The sequence below is a fragment of the Canis aureus genome, chromosome 2, assembly GCF_053574225.1.
Source record: "Canis aureus isolate CA01 chromosome 2, VMU_Caureus_v.1.0, whole genome shotgun sequence".
Taxonomy (NCBI): Eukaryota; Metazoa; Chordata; class Mammalia; order Carnivora; family Canidae; genus Canis; species Canis aureus.
Genome location: NC_135612.1, coordinates 54,241,999 through 54,261,659, shown reverse-complemented (window position 1 = coordinate 54,261,659; position 19,661 = coordinate 54,241,999). Strand labels below are relative to the sequence as shown.

Here is a 19,661-nt window from a genome sequence, read left to right as displayed (position 1 = left end):
GGTGTGACCAGGGGAGTGAGCTGCTGCAAACATGGAAGACAGGGTCACTGGGGCAGAGGAGATCAAGATGCCAGAGGCCAAGGTGGAGCATCTGTCTGCTGAGTCACCAAGAATTAAGGCAGGAATTGTGTTAGAGTGACAGAGCACTGTTTCATGATGGTTCTAGATAGAACCTCAGAATCACTACCAACTGTTAGAATAAGACAAGAAACCTGTTTGTCTTGTTGTTGTGAGACTGTGGCAGAGGAACAAGGGGTAGAAGGTGAGGCGGCTGGCTGCATAGGCAGAGGCCAGGAGCTTGATGCCGCTTTTGAGAACAGTGAGTGGTTAGAATCACTAGTTTGGAGATCTAGGATAGATGAAAGCAGATAAATCATACAATAATACTTTAAAAAGTAGGCTGAGTTTGGAGACCAGAGAGGAGAAGAAAGGGAGCTGCCAGGCCATCATTAAAATGGTTGACTACGGCACCAAAGGCCCAAAAGCAGTCAGAACTCATAGATTTGCATGGTTGGGCAGTGGGTTTTTTTTTGGGGGGGGGGGGAGGCAGTGTTTTTGATCGCAGAAGTCACCATCCAAGTAACAGAATGGAAGAGGAATGGAAGAATGTCTGTAAGGAGAGGAATGTCACAGTAGTAAAGTAGATATGGTAGAGTGCTAATTGTTCTAGGCACAAGGTTAATGTAAGAACTTAGAAAAGAAAGAACATTGGAAATTAGGGTTTGGGGGCACCTGGGTGGCTCAGTCAGTTAAGCATCTGTCTTTGGCTCAGGTCATGATCCCAGGGTCCTGGGATAGAGCCCTGAGTCAGGCTACCTGGTCAGCGGGGTCTGTTTCTCCCTCTCCCTCTGCTCCTCCCCTCCCCCTGCTCGTGTGTGCACACAAGTGCACTCTTTCTCTCTCAAATGAATACATTTTTTCTTTTAATGATTTTATTTATTTATTCATGAGAGACACAGAGAGAGAGGCAGAGACACCAGCAGAGGGAGAAGCAGGCCCCATGCAGGGAGCCCAATGCAGGACTCAATCCTGGGATCCTAGGATCACACCCTGGGCTGAAGGTGGCACCAAACCACTGAGCCACCTGGGCTGCCCATCAAATGAATACATTTTTTTTTAATCTTTTAAAAAACGAAATTTGGGTTTGGGTCTTGGTTTTGGTGTGGAAATTGGTTATAAGACTACCGCAGGTAAGATTAAACCCTAGCAACTTAGGTATTGGCTTCATTACAGCAGAAGGTAATCTCCTTTTTTTTCTTTTTTCTTTTTTGGTAATCTCTTTTTATTCATAGGATTATAAGACAAGAGATGTGACTGATGATGTAAAAAATATTGTAAGATTTGTTCAAGAACATAGTTCATCACAAGGAACAAGAATTAAAAACCAATTAGGTCCTTCTGGGAGATTTACTATGAATATGCTAGTTGACATTTTCTTGGGTAAGTTGTCTGTTTTATTGTTTGAGTTATAGTAATTAAGATTGAGCATCTAAAGAATTCATCACAAGTACACAGAAAAAAATCTCTCATCTATTTTCTTGTAGAAATTAAGGATTTCGGGGGCACCTGGGTGACTCAGTTAAGTATTTGCCTTAGGCTCAGGTCATGATTTCAGGGTCCTGAGATCAAGCTCTGCATGAGGCACCCTGCTCAGTGAGGAATCTGCTTCCCCCTCTCCCCCTCCCCTTGCTTATGTGCACACTCTGTCTCTTTCTGTCTCTCTCAAGTAAATAAAAATTTTAAACCATTTAAAAATGAAATTAAGGATTTCAGAATAAAACTTTTATGAGTTACAAACAAAAATAAGCTTTTATTAATTTTACCAATTATTTATATAGAATTTATATGTCACTAAGGTGAGCTCTTCATATTCAGAAAAGGAAATAATAGGGTAAATGAGTAATAGGAATTAAGAGGTGCAAACCTCCAGTTATAAAATGAATACATCGGGACACTTGGGTGGCTCAGCAGTTGAGCATCTGCCTTCAGCTCATGTCGTGATCCTGGGGATTGAGTCCTGCATCAGGCTCCCCATAGGGAGCCTGCTTCTCCCTCTGCCTATGTCTCTGCCTCTCTGTGTCTCTCATGAATAAATAAATAAAAATCTTAAAAATAAAGTAAAATAAAATGAATACATCATGGGAATGAGAAGTGCAGGATAGAAAATGTCAACAGTAATATTGTAATAACGTATGGTGGCAACTGGTGACAACCTCTCATGGTAAGCAAGACACAATGTCTAGAATTGTTGAATTTCTATGCTGTACACATGAAACTGATATATTATTATATATCAATTATATGTCAAAAAGATAGTAATAATAAAAATTAATACAAAGAAAATATTAAAGCATCAAAATTCCATCTGAATGAGTGGAATATATAACTTAATTGGAGGGATCCCTGGGTGGCGCAGTGGTTTGGCGCCTGCCTTTGGCCCAGGGCGCGATCCTGGAGACCCGGGATCAAATCCCACGTTGGGCTCCCGGTGCATGGAGCCTGCTTCTCCCTCTGCCTGTGTCTCTGCCTCTCTCTCTGTGTGACTGTCATAAATAAATAAAAATTAAAAAAAAAAAAAAGAAAAGAAAAAAAAATAATAACTTAATTGGAGAATTATCTGTTGAATGACTTCTAGTTCCAGATGGCAGCCTGGGCAAAAGTATGTCTTTTTGTTTGTTTGAGTCCCTATTAAAGTAATAGTAAGGAAATAAAATGGGGATTCAATTCATTAGGGCATAGAGCACCAGAAAGAGACCATCATCAGATTCAAGGTTTTTCAAATCTTTTAGGAAATGGATAGAAGCATGGTGCCAAGTGTACTGAAACACAAAAGGCCACCATGCAAAATGAATGTAGGGAGAGAGTCATAGAAGAGGAAGGACTGTCAGCCAGGCAGAAGTCCATTATCAGTGAGCCTCAGACTAGTCTACAGGCCCAGGGGATGGGAGCGAGAGTAGGGGAGCCAGAAATAGGAGGGAGCAGTTAAAGTCTGCCCACAAGAGAACTGTATCAAATACCAGCCTGGAATTGATTCTAGAACAAAACTGCCTAAGGAATAGAAAGGCAGGGATGCCTGGGTGGCTCAGCAGTTTGGTGCCTCCTTCGGCCCAGGTTGTGATCCTGGAGACCAGGGATCGGGTCCCATGTCAGGCTCCCTGCATGGAGCCTGCTTCTCTCTCTGCCTGTGTCTCTGCCTCTCTCTCTCTCTGTCTCTCATTAATAAATAAAATCTTAAAAATAAACATAAAGCTTCTTAAAAAAGGAATAGAAAGGCAGCTGAGTTAGGGGCCCGAGCCCCTAAGTGGCATTTGGGGACCACCCAGCCCACCCACTCACCCTAAAACAAACCTGGGTATTCCTATTCATGGGAGGAATTTGAGGGGAAATAGATACAAAATAACAGAGGAAGGGCATCTAGATATCTTAGTTAAGCATCCTACTCTTAATTTTGGCTCAGGTCATGATTTCAGGGTCATGAGATGGAGCCCTGCGTCAGGTTCCACATTCAGTGAGGAGTCTGCTTGAGATTCTCTCCCTCACCATCTGCCCCTCCCCTTGCACATTCATGTACTCTCTTTCTTTCTCTCAAATAAAATATAGTGGTTTTTTTTCGGATTAAGAAAAATTAAATAACAGGAAATCCACCTCAAAAGTTTAATCTGATGCCTGCAGGTTAAATACAACTGGACGATCAAGAAAACCCAAGTAAGTATTTGACCCTGGGATATAGAGAATTTAGAAAATAATCAGTAGCTTTAGGGAGAAGGGAGGAGAAACTCCTAATTTTGAATCTTCACAAAGACTTAAGTAATAATGTTATGGAAAAGATACAAAGAATGAGGGAGAACTGTTAAAAATTTTACTTATTGGGCCACCTGGGTGGCTCAGTCAGCGAAGCATCTGTCTTCAGCTCAGGTCATGATCTCATGGTCCTGGGATTGAGCCCCACGTTGGGCTCCCTGCTCAGTCAGGGTGTCTGCTTCTCCTTCTGCCCCTCCTCCCTGCTCATGCTCTCTCTCAAATAAATCTTCTTTTATTATTATTTTATTTATATATTTTTAAATAATCTCTATCCCCAGCATGGGGCTCAAACTTAGAACCCTGAGATCGAGAGACTCAGCCTCCTTCAACTGAGCTGACCAGGCGCCCCAAAAATCATTAAAATTTTTTAATGATTGACAAAGTAAGTTTAGTGGAAATGTTGAAAGATAAAGTCAGTAAATTTTCTGGGACCTGAGCAAAAAGATACATGAAAAGTATGAGAGAAATAATATAGATCAGTTCTTTGGAGATGTGAAATCTGACATAATTTTTGAAATAGAAAGTAGAGGGCAGCCCTGGTGGCGCAGCAGTTTAGCGCCGCCTGCAGTCCAGGGCGTGATCCTGGAGTCCTGGGATTGAGTCCCGCGTTGGGCTCCCTGCGTGGAGCCTGCTTCTCCCTCTGCCTGTGTCTCTGGTTCTCTCTCTCTCTCTCTCTGTGTGTGTCTCTCATGAATAAATAAAATCTTTAAAAAAAAAGAAGAAATAGAAAGTAGAGGGAGTTATCAAATCAGTGATAATAGAAAATTTCTGAGTGAAAGAAAAAGGCCTTCAGAATAAAACCTTCCACTGAAGGCCAAAGGAGATACTTTATAAGATGAGATTTGAGAATGCCAAGAATAAAATGATGTTGGGGAAGAAAAACTTCCTCCATCCTGTTATATTTAGTGGTTGGGGGCCTGTAAATTCATCTGACAAAAGACATTTCATCAAAATGTGACTCAGGGGCACCTGAGTGGCTCAGTGGTTAAATGTCTGCCTTTGGCTCAGGGCGTGATCCCGGAGTCCTGGCATCAAGTCCCACATCAGGCTTACAGGGAGCCTGCTTCTCCCTCTGCCTATGTCTCTGCTTCTATCTCTGTGTCTCTCATGAATAAATAAATAAAATCTTTAAAAAGGTGGGAAGATTCAAAGGGCCAATTAGAGTTGGGGCTTATATACCATCTTACTAGCAGAAGGGGGAAAAGAGCACTTAGGGGAAAACAAATGGTTTTTTGGAAAGATAAATGGGCCCTTCTAGGAGAAGAGATGAGAGGGAGATAAGATAGTTTGTGACAGTGTTTAGGAGTGGTATGGAGACTTCTCATCTTCAATGATAAGAATCAGTCTAATTTGGTTGCTCCCAGGGAAAGAACTTCGGACAATTGAGTTTTGGGGGGTCTCTGCTTTTTTGCAGATAAGAGGTCTCAGGAACTCAAATGCCTTCTGCTTAAAATAATGTTTATGCCACAGTGGCATGTTCTGGACCCCTTCAGAGATAATTATGAAAACTTTGGAAAGACAGAAACCAAAGCCAAACTGGCAGTTAATGTCAGCAACCCTAGAAGCTCGAAGGAAAGTGAGTGCACACATTCTAATACCATAAACGGGAGCTGACCCATGGGTCCAGGGAGAAGAAAGCCCAGATCCACAAGCTATGCAGCAGGTCCAATAAGCAGTCTGTGCAAATTATAACAGAAAATCAAGACAAATAGGTCCTAAGCAATGTGAGAAGGAATAAGAAATGAAATTTTTTGATGACAATTTTAAGAATGCAAATATTAATTTTCAACAAGAAGAAAGACACTGAGAAATTTCATGTGAAAGATTATACAAAAAGAGCCAAGGTCAAATGTGTAAAACCAAGGAAATTGTTACATGATTTTGAGGAATTGATAAAATGTACAAAAAATAATCCAGTTGTCTGGGTGCAATAAACATTCTCCTGAGGATTGCACAGGAGTCAGGACCTTCTAAGTAGGGAAGGAAACTTGTCATAAACACTGCTGACGGGCTGTGACAGAGTCAATGTATAAACGGTAAATTGTTTAGAGCACAGGACAAGATGTGTTAATCTTGATGATGTAAAAATAAAAGTACAATTAACAAAAGGGGAGTACTTGGGGAGCTTATTTCTCCTAGGTAGAAGGTAGAGTAGCCACAAGTTCTGTCTAAAATTACAAAATAATCAAGAAATGAGCCGATATTAGATAACTAGCCAAATATGGGGCAAGATGAAATGCAGGGAGTGGTCTTTTTTTTTTTTTTTTTAAGACTTTATTTATTTATTCGTGAGAGAGAGAGGCAGAGACACAGGCAGAGGGAGAAGCAGGCTCCATGCAAGGAGCCCGACGTGGGACTCAATCCCCAATCCCCAGGATCACACCCTGGGCTGCAGGCAGCGCCAAACCGCTGCGCCACCAGGGCTGCCTGCAGGGAGTGGTCTAAATGAGATGAAGCCCCATCTTTCATAGTGGGGAGTTAGTAGGTAAATGTCAGATGGTAGCGCTGGCTAGTAGAATGACTAGACAGCAAGAGTTTGGGTTCCTCCTAGAAGGAGCCACCAGAAGAGCTGAAAACAAAAGCTATTTAAAACAGGACTGCCTGGGGCACCCAGCTGCCTCAGTCAGTTAGGCATCCTACTCTTGGTTTCCGCCCAGGTCATGATCTCAGGCTCATGAAATGGGCTCATGAGTCTGCTTGGGATTCTTTTGCCCTTCCTCTCCTTCCCCCTCTGCTCCTCCCCTGCCCCAGGCCTGTGCCTACATACACGCTCTCTCTCTAATAAGTATATAAAATATTTTTTTAAAAAGGAATGTTGCTTTTTATTCCAAACCTTTCTGTACTATTATTTTTCCCATGGACATGCCTTACTTTAATTTAAAAAATAGATAAAGCAATTAATAGATGCATTTATTTATTAAAACATACCTAGATTGGCATAGGAATATGGTTTACTCAGTTTCTCAGCTGTTCCTTCTGGACCTTCATTCCTCAGGACAAAAGCAACTTTCAGCATTGATCTTCACACTCTGGATTCTTTTTAAGATTTTATTTATTTATTTGAGATTGAGAGAGCATGAGCAGGGGGAGCAGCAGAGGGAAAGAAAGGGAGAAGTAGACTCCCTGCTGAGCAGGGAGCCTGACCCTACATAGGGCTCCATCCCAGGACCCCGGCATCACAACCTGAGCTGAAGACAGATGTTTAACCAACTGAGCCACCCAGGTGTTCCCACCCCTCCCCCACCCTTTTAAGATTGTGTTTATTTGAAGAGGAAAGAGCACAAGCAGGGGGAGAGGAGGAGAGGGGGAAGCAGACTCCCTGCTGAGCAGGGAGCCTGACACAGGGCTCCATCCCAGGACCCTGAGATCATGTGCCAGAGCCAAAGGTAGATGCTTAACTGACTAAGCCACCCAAATGCTCCCTCTTTCTGGATTCTTGCCTTCTAGTTTGGACCTCTTTGGGGGGCCTGGGGGAATAAGGGGTTGCAGATGAAATAATGTATTATAAGAGTGATACATAATCACTCCACATTGCAATATGTAGAAAATGTAAGTAACTCCAGAAAAAAACTGCTAATATTTTATTTATAATTTTTTAAGATTTTATTTATTTATTCATGAGGGACACAGATTGAGAGAGAGGCAGAGACACAGGCAGAGGGAGAAACAGACTCCATGCAGGGAGCCTGACGCGGGACTCGATCCCAGTCTCCAGGATCATGCCCTGGGCTGAAGGCAGCGCTAAACCGCTGAGCCACCCGGGCTGCCCAAAACTGCTAATATTTTAATGTGTATATGTTCACAATCACATACATATCATTGTACATATAATTTATATCATTTCTATTTAATAAGATAAGCATTTCTTAATTTTTTATTCTAGAATAGCTTTTAGTAATTTATATTTTATCATACTGATGAGATGTATTTAAGTAGTCTTACTTAAGGACATATTTTTCTATTACACATAATGACATGATAAATGGCCTCTTAAATACACCTTCAGTTGCATCACTGATTGCACCTTTCATGTGGATTCTTAGAAAGATTACTAAGTCAAACAATTTCCTGACATTCTGGGTTTTGTTTTTGTTTTTTTTTTTTTATTCATCAGAGAGAGAGAGAGGCAGAGACACAGGCAGAGGGAGAAGCAGGCTCCATGCCGGGAGCCCAATGTGGGACTCAATCCGGAGACTCCAGGATCATGCCCTGGGCCGAAGGCAGGTGCTAAACCACTGAGCCACCCAGGGATTCCCGACATATCAGTTTCTTGTTAGCTCTTTCTCATGTTAAGAAAATTGTTTCACTCAGCTTTCTTTTTTTTCCAAAGTTTGTTTGTTTTTAGTAATGTCTACAACCAGTGTGGGGCTCAAACTTATAACCCTGAGATCAAGAGTCCTGTGTTCAGGGGATCCCCGGGTGGCTCAGCGGTTGGGTGCCTGCCTTCGGCCAGGAGTGCAATCCTGGAGTCCCGGGATCAGGTCCCACATTGGGCTCCCTACAAGCAGCCTGCTTCTCCCTCTGCCTGTGTCTCTGCCTCTCTTTGTGTGTGTTTCTCATGAATGAATAAATAAAATCTTAAAAAAAAAAAAAAAAAAGAGTCCTATGTTCCTCCGACTGAGCAAGCTAGCTCCCCCATCCCCCAACTTTTTTTTTTTTTTTAAGTTTATTTTTCCAGTTTTCTTAGTTATCTGCAGCACCAGGCTGGTCCACATTACCCAAACCCACTATTACCAGAGCAGTGGTCCTGATCCTGTAATGTGACGTTTCAGGGATACAAACCACTTGAAGGAAGGAAAACTTGAATCATGGGGCGTATGTGACCAGAAGCCATCTGACATTTACAATAACGTAATTATTTGGAACTCTTAAAATAGAGCTAAAGCTTTACAAAGTAACTGTTAATTCTGATTATAATCAGTGTCACAAGTCTTCTCAAGTAGATTGCTATAATAAAGTTGTGTTTATAATGAAGACATTAATAATTACAGCAGATTGGATATGAAACCAAAGATCCAGCCCAGGGTGGTACTCTCAGCCAGTGGGGGGCGGGGGGGGAGGGGGCAGTGCAGTCTCGTGGAGGGAGGTGCTTTTGTTTTACAGGTTATAAAGATCATAAAAAGTATAGGCTTAAATAATTGGACCGCAAACAAGTAGTGCTTTCAGTACAAGACCAGAGATGGCATTTGTAAAAATAATTGTCCAAACTTTTTGTAACTAAATCAGTAATGCAGTTATCCTAATGTAACACAGTGATATGAAGTGCTTAAAGTTTATGTAAATCTGATTTCTTTGCTCTAATGTAATTGTATAAGGTATAAATGCAACATCCTAAAATGAGAAGCTTTATTTTGCTGCTGGTTTTGGTCAATGCATGTTATAAAAAAGATCAGGAAAAGTATATAGAACTGTAGAAAGTTTAGAGTTCTATTCCAATATTCTCATTTTATGGAAATGGGTGTTTATTTGTGCTGTGGGTTTTCCTGTGGAACAGATTATTTACTCCACTTATCAGGACTTGTCCATAAATGATTTTTTCAACCTCTCCTATTAGAGGCTTCTGAAGAACCTACATTTACTAATCTAGCTTCTGGGGCCTTCTTACCAGGGAGTAAGAGTGCAAAAATTCAGTCGGGGATATTTGGACAGGGATCTACTTATTCACGACACAATGCCGAAAGACTTTTTAAGAAATTGATACTTGACAAGATTTTGGATGAAGACTTATATATCAATGCCAATGACCAACCAATTGCGTATGTGATGCCAGGAAATAAAGCCCAAACTGTACTAAATGGGCATTTAAAGGTATGGTATTTTAAATGTTTATTTTATTTAATTATCTTATAATGAGTGGGTAAAACTAAAAATACATTACTGTAAATTAGAGGGTCTTCTCCAAAGTTTATGGATATATACTGTCCATTTATATATACTGTCCTATATGAACATATTTTGTTCCTCTTAATTTGGAAAGAGATCTTAAAATTTAACCCAAGTAATGTAGTACCTGTCAAAGTGAATTCGTCTGATCTCTGAATCACCATACATTCATTAGGTAAACATTTATCAAGAAGCTGTACTGCACCAGGCACTGGACATGTAAAGATGAGGAATGCACAGCCCCTATTCCTGAGGGGCTTGCTGTAACTGCTTGACATAACAGAAATACCAAAAAAAAAAAAAAAAAAGAAAACACCAAACTAAAAAATGCAGTTAAGAATTAAATGAAGCCTGTATTTAGATACAAGTGTGCATGTACCCACTCCTGTGATCACTTTCTCTCTCACAAAGGTAGACTTTATAGAAACGGAAAATTCTACCAGTATAAAAAAACAGAAAGCTGCTTTAGTGGCAAAGATGTCTCAGAGAGAAGAAGTGGTAAAGAAGTGTCTTGGAGAACTGACAGAAGTGTGTAAATCTCTGGGAAAAGTTTTTGGTGTCCACTACTTTAATATTTTTAATACTGTGACTCTCAAGAAGCTTGCAGGTAGGTGTGGGTGAGTCCTCTGTTATTGGCATGATTTAATAAGCCAAAAGTTTATCTCACTAAGGAACTTTTTAAGTGCAGAGATCTAGCTCAGTTTATTTTCACTATTTTTATATAATCTCTAAACTGAAAGCTCAAAGAAATAACTTAAACTTGAGATGAAATGCAGTCTTTAAGATATGTACAGTACTGTGTTATTTGGACACATAGTATAATTTTAATTTTATAGTTTTCCCTCTAATGCCAGATGTCAGGATGTGGATAATTGTAATCACTAATACTAGCCGTCACTCATTGATTTTGTGTTTATTATCTGCCTGCTTTATGACATTTGGCTATGTTATGTACAAATGTCTCTGCAAGGAGCTATGTTCTTTATGAAAAGACATGATGTTTCATGCTTCTTTGAGCCCGAATCTAGCACACCGCTTATCTTGAGTTAAGAAATATGTGCTGACCTGAGTTATTTCCATTGCTCCCAACAGCTCAGCCCAGAACCCTAATAGGAAAACCCCTGGAAAATAAAATAAGTCACTCACATAGCTGACTGATTAATGTATGTGTTACCTTCTGCGTTCTTCCTTCATCACATCTTATGATCCACACCTCTCTGTTCTGTTCCCATTCCTACCATCCTAGATCATCACAGTGTCTCATCAACTCTGAGATGCTGTCTGTTTTCAGACACTGCTATTTTGTGTACTACTAAGAAAGCAAAAATGGTGCTAATTAAACAATGACAGTGCTTTTATGGAAAGAATTGCTTTTGACTTATTTAAGTACAGATTTTTTATCATACATAACTCTGTCACTGAGAATGACACAGCCTTTTAGGCACGCTCCACTCTTTACCCCTGCATTTTAATCAAATCCCGTGTCAGCCGTCCTGATTTGATGGTGGCATTTCCCTGATGATGCCAGGAAGTGACAACAGGAGGCCACACATCTCTCAGGCACACACATGTAATGCTGCCCCACCAACGTGAGGCATCCTTTTTGGGTCCCATTAAGTGCTAGGATGTTGCTCACAGGTGTCATGGCCTCGTGGCCTTTTCCTCAAAGAAGGATATTAGCTATATTCTTGCAGATCCTTCCCCCATGACCCTGCACTTTTGGGCATCACAGTCACTTTCCCAGGGCTCTCACGCTCTCATCTTCTGGCGGCCGTTTCCTGTGACGGTCAGACTCCACTCAGGTGGCACCAGCATGGCTGGGACATTGCCGATGTGCCCACAGCACCATCAGCAGTGACCAGGCCTCATGCATCCAGGGGACCACGGCCGTTCGGCAAGCAGCACCTGAATTTCTGCTTGCCCATCCAATTTCATCTTCCATCAGCCGCCCATAAACCTGCTGATCTGTCCCACAGGCCTGTTCCTTTTCCTCCAAACATAGAAATGATGCGAAAATCACAGATTTGAGGTCTACCTTTTCTTTGCTCAAATAGTAGAAATTATCACTTCCTTACTCCCCAAGAGGCAGTCCATCAATGAGTCCTACAGACCCAGATCTCTCTCTTCAGTCAGAACCCACTACCGTGTTGTAGTTGACTGCATCCTTGCCTTCTCCTGCAGGGGGTCTTCAGGGACTTCCAGTTTCCTCTCTCCCTTATGGTTCATTTTCCATGAGCAGCCGGAGCGATCCTTAAAATGACAAGCTTGTCTAACTCCAAGACTGATGCACCATCTATATGCAGGGGACTCGTAATGGTCCATTGTTCAAGTCCAAATACTTACTTCACCCCACAAGGGAGAGACTAGAAGAAGAACGGGTTTAGGGTGGGGGCAGAGTAAGAATTCAACTGTGGCCTTATGGAGTAGGATCTACATGTCTGGAGTACAGGGGAGCAGTCAGAGCCAGAAATACAAATGTGGGCGTTCTCCAAAAACAGGGAGCATCATTGTGACAGCTAGACAAGTCATTGTTGTGAGAACAGCAGGTGAGAGCAAAGTCAGGTTCAAGGCTGAGACACATCGCCTCTGATCCCCCTCCCCCATTCGTGCCCCTCACTGTCTCCGCCTGCCCCCGCTCTATGTGCCTTTGCTGCTGGAACTGTATGATGGACTCCTGTTCTCTGGGCCTGTATGCTGTCTCTGTCAGCACAAACTGCCTTTTAGAAAATTGGCCTATGTGCCTGGTGCCCTGCAGTTAGTTGACACTTGACAAATGTGCTGAATGAGTGAATGAGCATGAACTCGGTGGGTTTTCTATGGGTGGTAATTTGAATTCCTGATTTTATGCCCCTGCACAGAATCTCTATCTTCTGATCCCGAGGTTTTGCTTCAAATTGATGGTGTTACTGAAGACAAACTGGAAAAATATGGTGCAGAAGTGATTCCAATATTACAGAAATACTCTGAGTGGACATTGCCAGGTTCGGTACACTGCTAAATACGTGTCTTCTAAAAGCCTGTTTTCGTGTTAAGCACTGGATCTCACTGGATTAGAATTGTGTGGTTTCTGGGTTGTGTGAATGCTTCCTGCAGCCGGTCATATGGGCACCAAAGTGCTCAGAGCAGCCCCCAGCGGTGTGCCAGGCACCTCTTCGAGGACACTGGTGCTTAGCCCCACCCCTACCCCTGGAGAATGCCAGGCAGGTACTGGACCTGCTAGTAGGATCCAGAGAAGGATCTTTGGACCCAGGAATTCCAGTTCTCGAGGAATCCCATCTTACTCTGCTATCCTTGGCAGACCACAAATAACCTCTTTGTGTTTGGTTTCCTTATCTGCGGGAGGAGCATGTTATCTGACAAGCGTGTCTAAAGATAAAATTTAAGAGTAGAGTTTAAATGTTTCGGGAAAATGAACGTGCGGTTGGAATGCTAGATAATCATCCTTATCAGAAGGAATCAGCCCAAGTGAGCGCAATTAGCAGACTGTCCCCAGGGTTACATTGGGCCCATCTTGTAGCCCCTCACTGTGAACCTCATCCCTGAGCCACAGACAGCTTTAACCTCAGGAAGATAGAGACAGGGAGATTGTGTTGTAGGGGATACGAGGCCCCGTGCCCATCTCCAGCATCGTGCCATGCAGTAAGACACAGAGACAGGCCAATGTCAGTGTTTTCCCTGCTTCTGTAACAATGTCAGTGTTTTCCCTGTTTCTACCCAAGGTTAATGGAAAAGGTAAGCAGAATGAGGAATGAGTGAGCGTCTGTTGCAAATTCTGTCCCTCTTCCTCTTTTTACCCATTAACAAAATGCTGAAAGGTGGGGTTTTTGTAAATTCCTCTGTGTGGTAATTATTCCATTAAGAGCCTTGCTTTGAATATTGGTAGGAACTTAACATTTGTTTAGTGTAGTAACTCATTTGGAAGGGGATTCTTGCCCACAGAAGACGGGCTGCTCTGTGGAAACAGCCCACAGCGTGGTGATGATTGCTCCCACTTAGTGAGGGACAGACGCCGTGCCAAGAGCTTTGCCTGCTAGTATCATTCAGTCCTCACAACACCCCATTTCACAGCCTTTTTATTTCCAAGTCCCACAGCTAGGATGATGGGATGACAGCTTCACCAGAGCTGCACTGCCTCCCCGTGTGAACTAGTGTTGGACAGACAAGGAATCCTGTGGGTTAGGGCCCTTCCTGCCAGTCGGGGTGGGGCGGGGTGGGGGGCAGGAAGGGGAGCCAGACCAGCCCGGAAACTCCTTCCTTCAGAGAATGGAGCTGAGATCCCTGTTGACCCATAGAGAGGTTTCATGCTTTTCAGGTGCCTTAGGATGCTAATACTTACGGAAAATACCACCTTTTTTGTGCAAACCAGTGCTTTCATACAGACCCATTTACTGCATAGCATGTGACATGTTCACAACTGTAATGTAAAGAAGTGTTTTTTTGTCTTTGAAGAGTATAATAGGTCCTAGGCTTTTCTGACACGCATTTACTAAGTAACCATTGTTCAAAGATGAGGTGCAGAGCATAATGTTTCTCTTATATTGGGCTTTTTTTTTTTTTCAGCATGTGTAAACTGATAAATAAAATTTTCTTTTATATAGCACTTTATACTTTTTTTTTTTAAAGATTTTATTTATTCATGAGATACAGAGAGAGAGAGAGAGGCAGAGACACAGGCAGAGGGAGAAGCAGGCTCCATGCCGGGAGCCCAACGTGGGACTTGATCCCGGGACTCCAGGATCATGCCCTGGGCTGAAGGCAGGCTCTAAACTGCTGAGCCACCCAGGGATCCCCGCACTTTATACTTTTCAAAGAGCTTGTCAGGACTTACTACCCAAATGATAACAGGGACACAGGCCACACAACAGAATATGAGCTTACCTGATGTCTCTAAGCTAAAGAGTATCACAAATTTCTGGAGCGCCCAGCTGGCTCAGGCAGTTGGACATGGGACTCCTGGTCTCAGGATTGTAAGTTCAACGCCCACATTGGGGCTAGTAGGGCTTACTTTAAAAAAAAGAAAAGAGGGATCCCTGGGTGGCGCAGCGGTTTGGTGCCTGCCTTTGGCCCAGGGCGCTATCCTGGAGACCCAGGATCGAATCCCACATCAGGCTCCTGGTGCATGGAGCCTGCTTCTCCCTCTGCCTATGTCTCTGCCTCTCTCTCTCTCTCTCTCTCTGTGACTATCATAAATAAATTTTAAAAACTTAAAAAAAAAAAAAAGGAAAAAAGTATCACGGATTTCTTTAATGAATTCTGATCTCCTTACTTTAAATTTCCAGTGAGGACTTTGGGGCTCTGTTCACATAAAAGAGAACTGTTCTATTCTTGTAGAATTGTTGAACCCATGTGGCAGGAGGACACCAGGAAAGCATAAGGTAGCAGCCAAACTGCACCCCTGGTTGTGTACCTCCACATGGACTGTAACAAGACCTGGGCCAGCACAGCGTCACGGACACTTGTCTGCCTTGTCCATTTGTAGCTGACGATGGTTCCCCACGAATCAGCCCGAGCAGCAGCAGAAGCACCAGGAGAAGTGCCCCTGAGGAGTTCGACGAGGAAACATCCATATCTTCTCACTACTTTGCAAATAAAACCAAAAATGAAAGAAAGAGGAAAAGGATGTCAGCCACCCAGAGGTCTAAGAGGAGGAGAACTGGCTTTGGTGGCTCCAAGACAAAAGGGTATGTCCTGGCCCGCAGTCTGGGTCGCAGTGAATCGGGGAGGAAAGTACAAAAGCGCAAGTGCTCCAGGTCACTTTGAAGCTTTCATTAAAATAATCCATTGTTCAGTGTTTGCCTCCCTAGTTAATGGAGTGATGATTAAGATTGAATCCAAAACAGGAACATTTGTTTCAGATTTTAAAATCTCTACTCCTAAATTGATTATCACTCAAGTTTTCTACTTGACCGAAAATGTCTCCAGTTTTGTTTTGTTTTGTTTTTTAAGATTTTTTTTTATTTATTTGTGACAGACACAGGGGGGCAGAGACACAGGCAGAGGGAGAAGCAGGCTCCATGCAGGAGCCCGACACGGAACTCGATTCCAGGTCTCCAGGATCACACCCCGGGTGGAAGGTGGCGCCAAACTGCTGGGCCACCCAGCTGCCCCAGTGTCTCCAGTTTTGACCTTGTATTTGGGGGAAAAAAACGAAAGTGTTTTATGATTGCTCTTCTTAAGGGACTTTTCCACCTAAAATGTTATAAATCATATACTAGCTGAGCAAACAAAGGGTTTTGTTTCTATGTTGCTTTTATGATTGCATCAGTACCTGCTACCCTGCCTGTATTGCTGTGGAATCTGCAGGCCTGCACCCGGAAGCCCTGCATGCTCCCTGCCGGTGCTCCTGCCCCTCATTAATACCTGGAAGAACCCGCCTCCCAACCTTCACAGGGCAGCAGACAAAAGGCCACAACAGGCAAACTGAAAGATCAGTTAAGCCAGGCCTAACTGGCTTAGGCCAGTTAGGATGTCCCTGGGCCGGGATGCGGCAGCTTTAGGGTGCTCCCTGCATGCCAGTGGGGAATGGGGTGTTGTCAGGTCCTGGCTGGTGATTTGTACAGTGTTCTGACATCTTCATAATAGCACTAGTTCTGACAGCCCCTGCCCTGACCTTGCAGGTAAGTGAAGTCTGGCAGGATGGGGACCACCCCATCAGTCTGGAGAATGTGGCCCCCAAATAACTGGATGATCTAACAGAACTGCTTACAGGAAAAGGGAAACAAGTCCTCGGAAAACTTTTGCAAGCTGTTGTGTTTTTCTTTTGCAGTTTTTCTACCTCTTTTCCTTCTGGGTAATAATAAAAATTGAGTGGGGGAAGAGAAAAGGAAGGCAAATGTTACCAAATTGTCGTTTTCTTGTTAAGTCCATAAACAAACATCTTGTATGTGCTAATCCTTCTGCCAGGGTACAGAAATTAAAGGCATTACTAAATGTTAGTTTAATTTTGTGGTTTTTAGTGCGCAAGTGACCAGCAGATGTTCTCTGGTGGAGACATTTTCTTATTTTCCTCATCTATTCCTCTGTTTTGGGAAATACTCATTTCCTTAGGAGCTCACAGAGTTGAAGGAGAATTTAAAAGGCATCTGGTGCAGCCCCTTGGGGTTTATGATGAGGAAGCTGAGGCCTGGCCTGGGGAAGGCTTGCGTGAGGCTTTTCCCAGGGAGGTCTCAATTTCCCAGGTAGGACTGGCCTCTGGCTCACCCACGCCTACCCAGAGTACTTTCATTTCTGCATGTTGCCCGCGGAGATCCCTTACCCATGATTATGATCTCCTCATTCTTACTTGTTCGAACAAAGCTTGCCATATTTCGATGTTCGATTGCCCTTGGCTCCCTTTGCAGTTTTTCCAACTTCTGTTTGTAAGAGTGAAGCACTTCGCCTTGTGGGTTAGAACCTCATCTAGGGAGTAGTAGTAAAACTCACACTTCTCCAAAAACCAGTACCAATTTTGATGCTAGTTGTTAATTAGCCTATGTGTTTACAACGGGTTTCTTTTCTAATCCATCCCTACCAACCGAAACCAGTGAGTTTTGTAACTTTTTTTTTTCAACCCTCGTAGCAGCCTCTTTGTACACGTGCTTTCATTCTCACTCCCACTGAACCACGGTGATGGTTTCCCACAGTTTCCAGCTGCTTACCTGGCTGAGAGTCCGCACAGCAACGGAATACAAGTGGCTCTTTGCCAGATACCTTAACTCCCCACCCTACCCTCAGAGTTTTACATCTTCAGAATAACACACAATGAACCAGTTGTGTTCTGGGCTCTCCAAGTGGGAGTGAAATGGATGGCCCAGGAGAGGCAGTTTTTCCTTTCCAACCGCAGTTGGCGGATTCATTCTGTAAATCAACATAAACAGCAGGTTTTTGCTCAGGGCTTAATTTCTCAGCAGGAAATCAGCGTAGGGAAATTCAAGGCTGCTTCTCTGCCGGTGCAGCAGATCTTTGCCAGTTCTGCAGTAAAACTGCCCTCAAGCAAGAGTTTAAAAATGTTGAAAAACCACTCTGCAGCCCAGCCCACCAGAATGCCTTTACCACAGGTGGGTGACCCTGAGACCCTGACCCCTAAATTCAGAGGCAGGAGGCCCTTTGCCTGCCCTAGTGTTATGGAATTAACTCTGGCATGGATTCAGACTGGTTACAAACCATGGGAAATAACCCACATCGTTTGGAAAGGCTTCTCCTGTTATCCTTGTAAAATGCTGGCCTCGTGGCTCTTTGCTTTTGTTTCATTTGGGAGGAAAAAAAAGAGCTGGTATCTTCAGGTCAGTCAGGGAAGTGAGGTGCTGGCAGGACTTTGTAATAAGCTGTGGCAGGGCGTCTTGCCTGGTTTTGAAGGCAGTGAGTAGGAGAGGAGAGTGGGCAAGAGAGGGAGCTGCTGGCGACGTGGCCATGACACAGGCGCCAGACCCAAGCACCTCCCCTGGGAACCACTTGTGCAGACTCCCCCGCTGCTGGGTGAGCTGGGTCCCGCCAGGAGGAAGCTCCGCGGTGCTCTGCTCCCGCCCCGCTAGGCTCAAAGCAGGACCCAGCTCCACTCACCTACAAAGCTACCTTTCTCAGAACTGGGCAAGCACAATAATTCCAGAGTGTCTATTGTCCTGACAGTTGGGATCTTAAATCAAGGTATTCTCACTTCCTTTATTTGGTCAGATCGAGGAACGTGGGTCTGGGCTCTTGTCCAGAGGGAGGGGTTTGATTATCAGCAGTGAGAGGTGTAGGTGGGGGTGCAGACACAGGGGTCAGTCTCAGGTCACAAAATTAAGAAATAGTCCTTGCCATTTTAGGAAGACAAATTTAGGACAAAATTGTGCAAAGGGCAGCAGTCCTCTATTCCTTGAATTATAAAGGAAACTTACAGGGGATTTATAGGAGGAGATGAACAGAGACACAGAACAAGGAAAACATCACAGACCGATTATATAGCTCTGTGCAGGTTTAAGAGAAAGAAGACTGTTCACTTTTGATTTTATTTAACATTTTAATTTTCTTTTCTTTGTCACCTCTTAGGGGGTCCACTGCATGCAGAAAGACATCTTCTAAAAGTAAATCCTCCAACATATTTGGACCTCATTCATCTTTGCATGGTTCTCAAGCAGCATCAGGAGCCGCTAGAAAATTGGGGATTATGGCTCCCCCAAAGCCTATAAATAGACCGTTTCTTAAGCCTTCATATGCATTTTCATAACAACCAAATCTCAATGTACATAGATCTTATTTCTTGTTTGTCAGCATCTCACCATCTGTGAATGTAAAGCTGTTAGTTTTGTTATACCATTTATAATTTTTACCCGTAACTATTAATATTTAAATAAATGCTTGGGGTGACAGTTCTTATTTTTAAAATAAACGTTTTCTTTTGAATAAGCATGATTTGCTGCCACTGCAAGCCTTGTGGCCGTCGTTTCTCAGAACGTCTGAAGCAGCAGCTGAATCATCTCAGTGAGAGAAATTCTAAGCACGACATGAAACACAGAAGCCGCAGAAGAGACATGCATGGGACATTGTGAAACTGTAAAACTCTGCAGAAGGTGACATAAACAAAATTAAAAGACAAATGACAGAGAAAACAAAAAGATCTGACAATTAATATCCACAATACAGAGTCCTATACAAATCATGAAAAAGAAGAAAACCAGCTCAGCAGAAAAATGAACAGGGGATGTAAAAGGCTCTTCCAGAAAAAGTGCAACTGGCCCACAAATATGTGAAAAATGCCCAGTCTCCCCAGTTACAAGTATAAATTAGGACAATGAGGATGCCATCCTTCTGCCTATTAAGTTGTCAACACTGGATAATATCCCCAAATCTGGAGCCAACGAGAGAATGATCAAACATTCTCTTGGTGAGAATATCGGAGCTGATCATGTTTAATATTTAGGTGGGGGGTGTCTCACTTTCCAAGACCTTCAACTGGTAGGCTGATTGGCCAGAAAGTCTTAATGTGGCACCTCTTTGGGGAGCTTTAGTACCTCAATTTT

The 19,661-nt window shown here is 43.2% G+C and overlaps 1 protein-coding gene across 7 annotated transcripts in view; it reads left to right on the top strand.

Annotated features, from left to right (window-relative positions):
• Positions 1 to 19,053, top strand: part of BLM (BLM RecQ like helicase) — a 100,361-nt gene extending 81,308 nt beyond the window's left edge. For 5 of the 7 annotated variants that reach the window (XM_077872373.1, XM_077872353.1, XM_077872363.1 and 2 more), the window contains 6 exons: positions 1,293 to 1,440; positions 9,410 to 9,609; positions 10,096 to 10,291; positions 12,543 to 12,665; positions 15,164 to 15,365; positions 18,691 to 19,053. In XM_077872373.1, coding sequence (XP_077728499.1) covers positions 1,293 to 1,440; positions 9,410 to 9,609; positions 10,096 to 10,291; positions 12,543 to 12,665; positions 15,164 to 15,365; positions 18,691 to 18,868 — 1,047 coding nt within the window. In that variant the 3' untranslated portion in view covers positions 18,869 to 19,053. Of the gene's footprint in view, positions 1 to 1,292; positions 1,441 to 9,409; positions 9,610 to 10,095; positions 10,292 to 12,542; positions 12,666 to 15,163; positions 15,366 to 18,690 lie in introns of those variants that run through there. The other 2 variants (XM_077872404.1, XM_077872380.1) reach the window with 2 other exon arrangements.
• Positions 19,054 to 19,661: the final 608 nt, after the last annotated feature.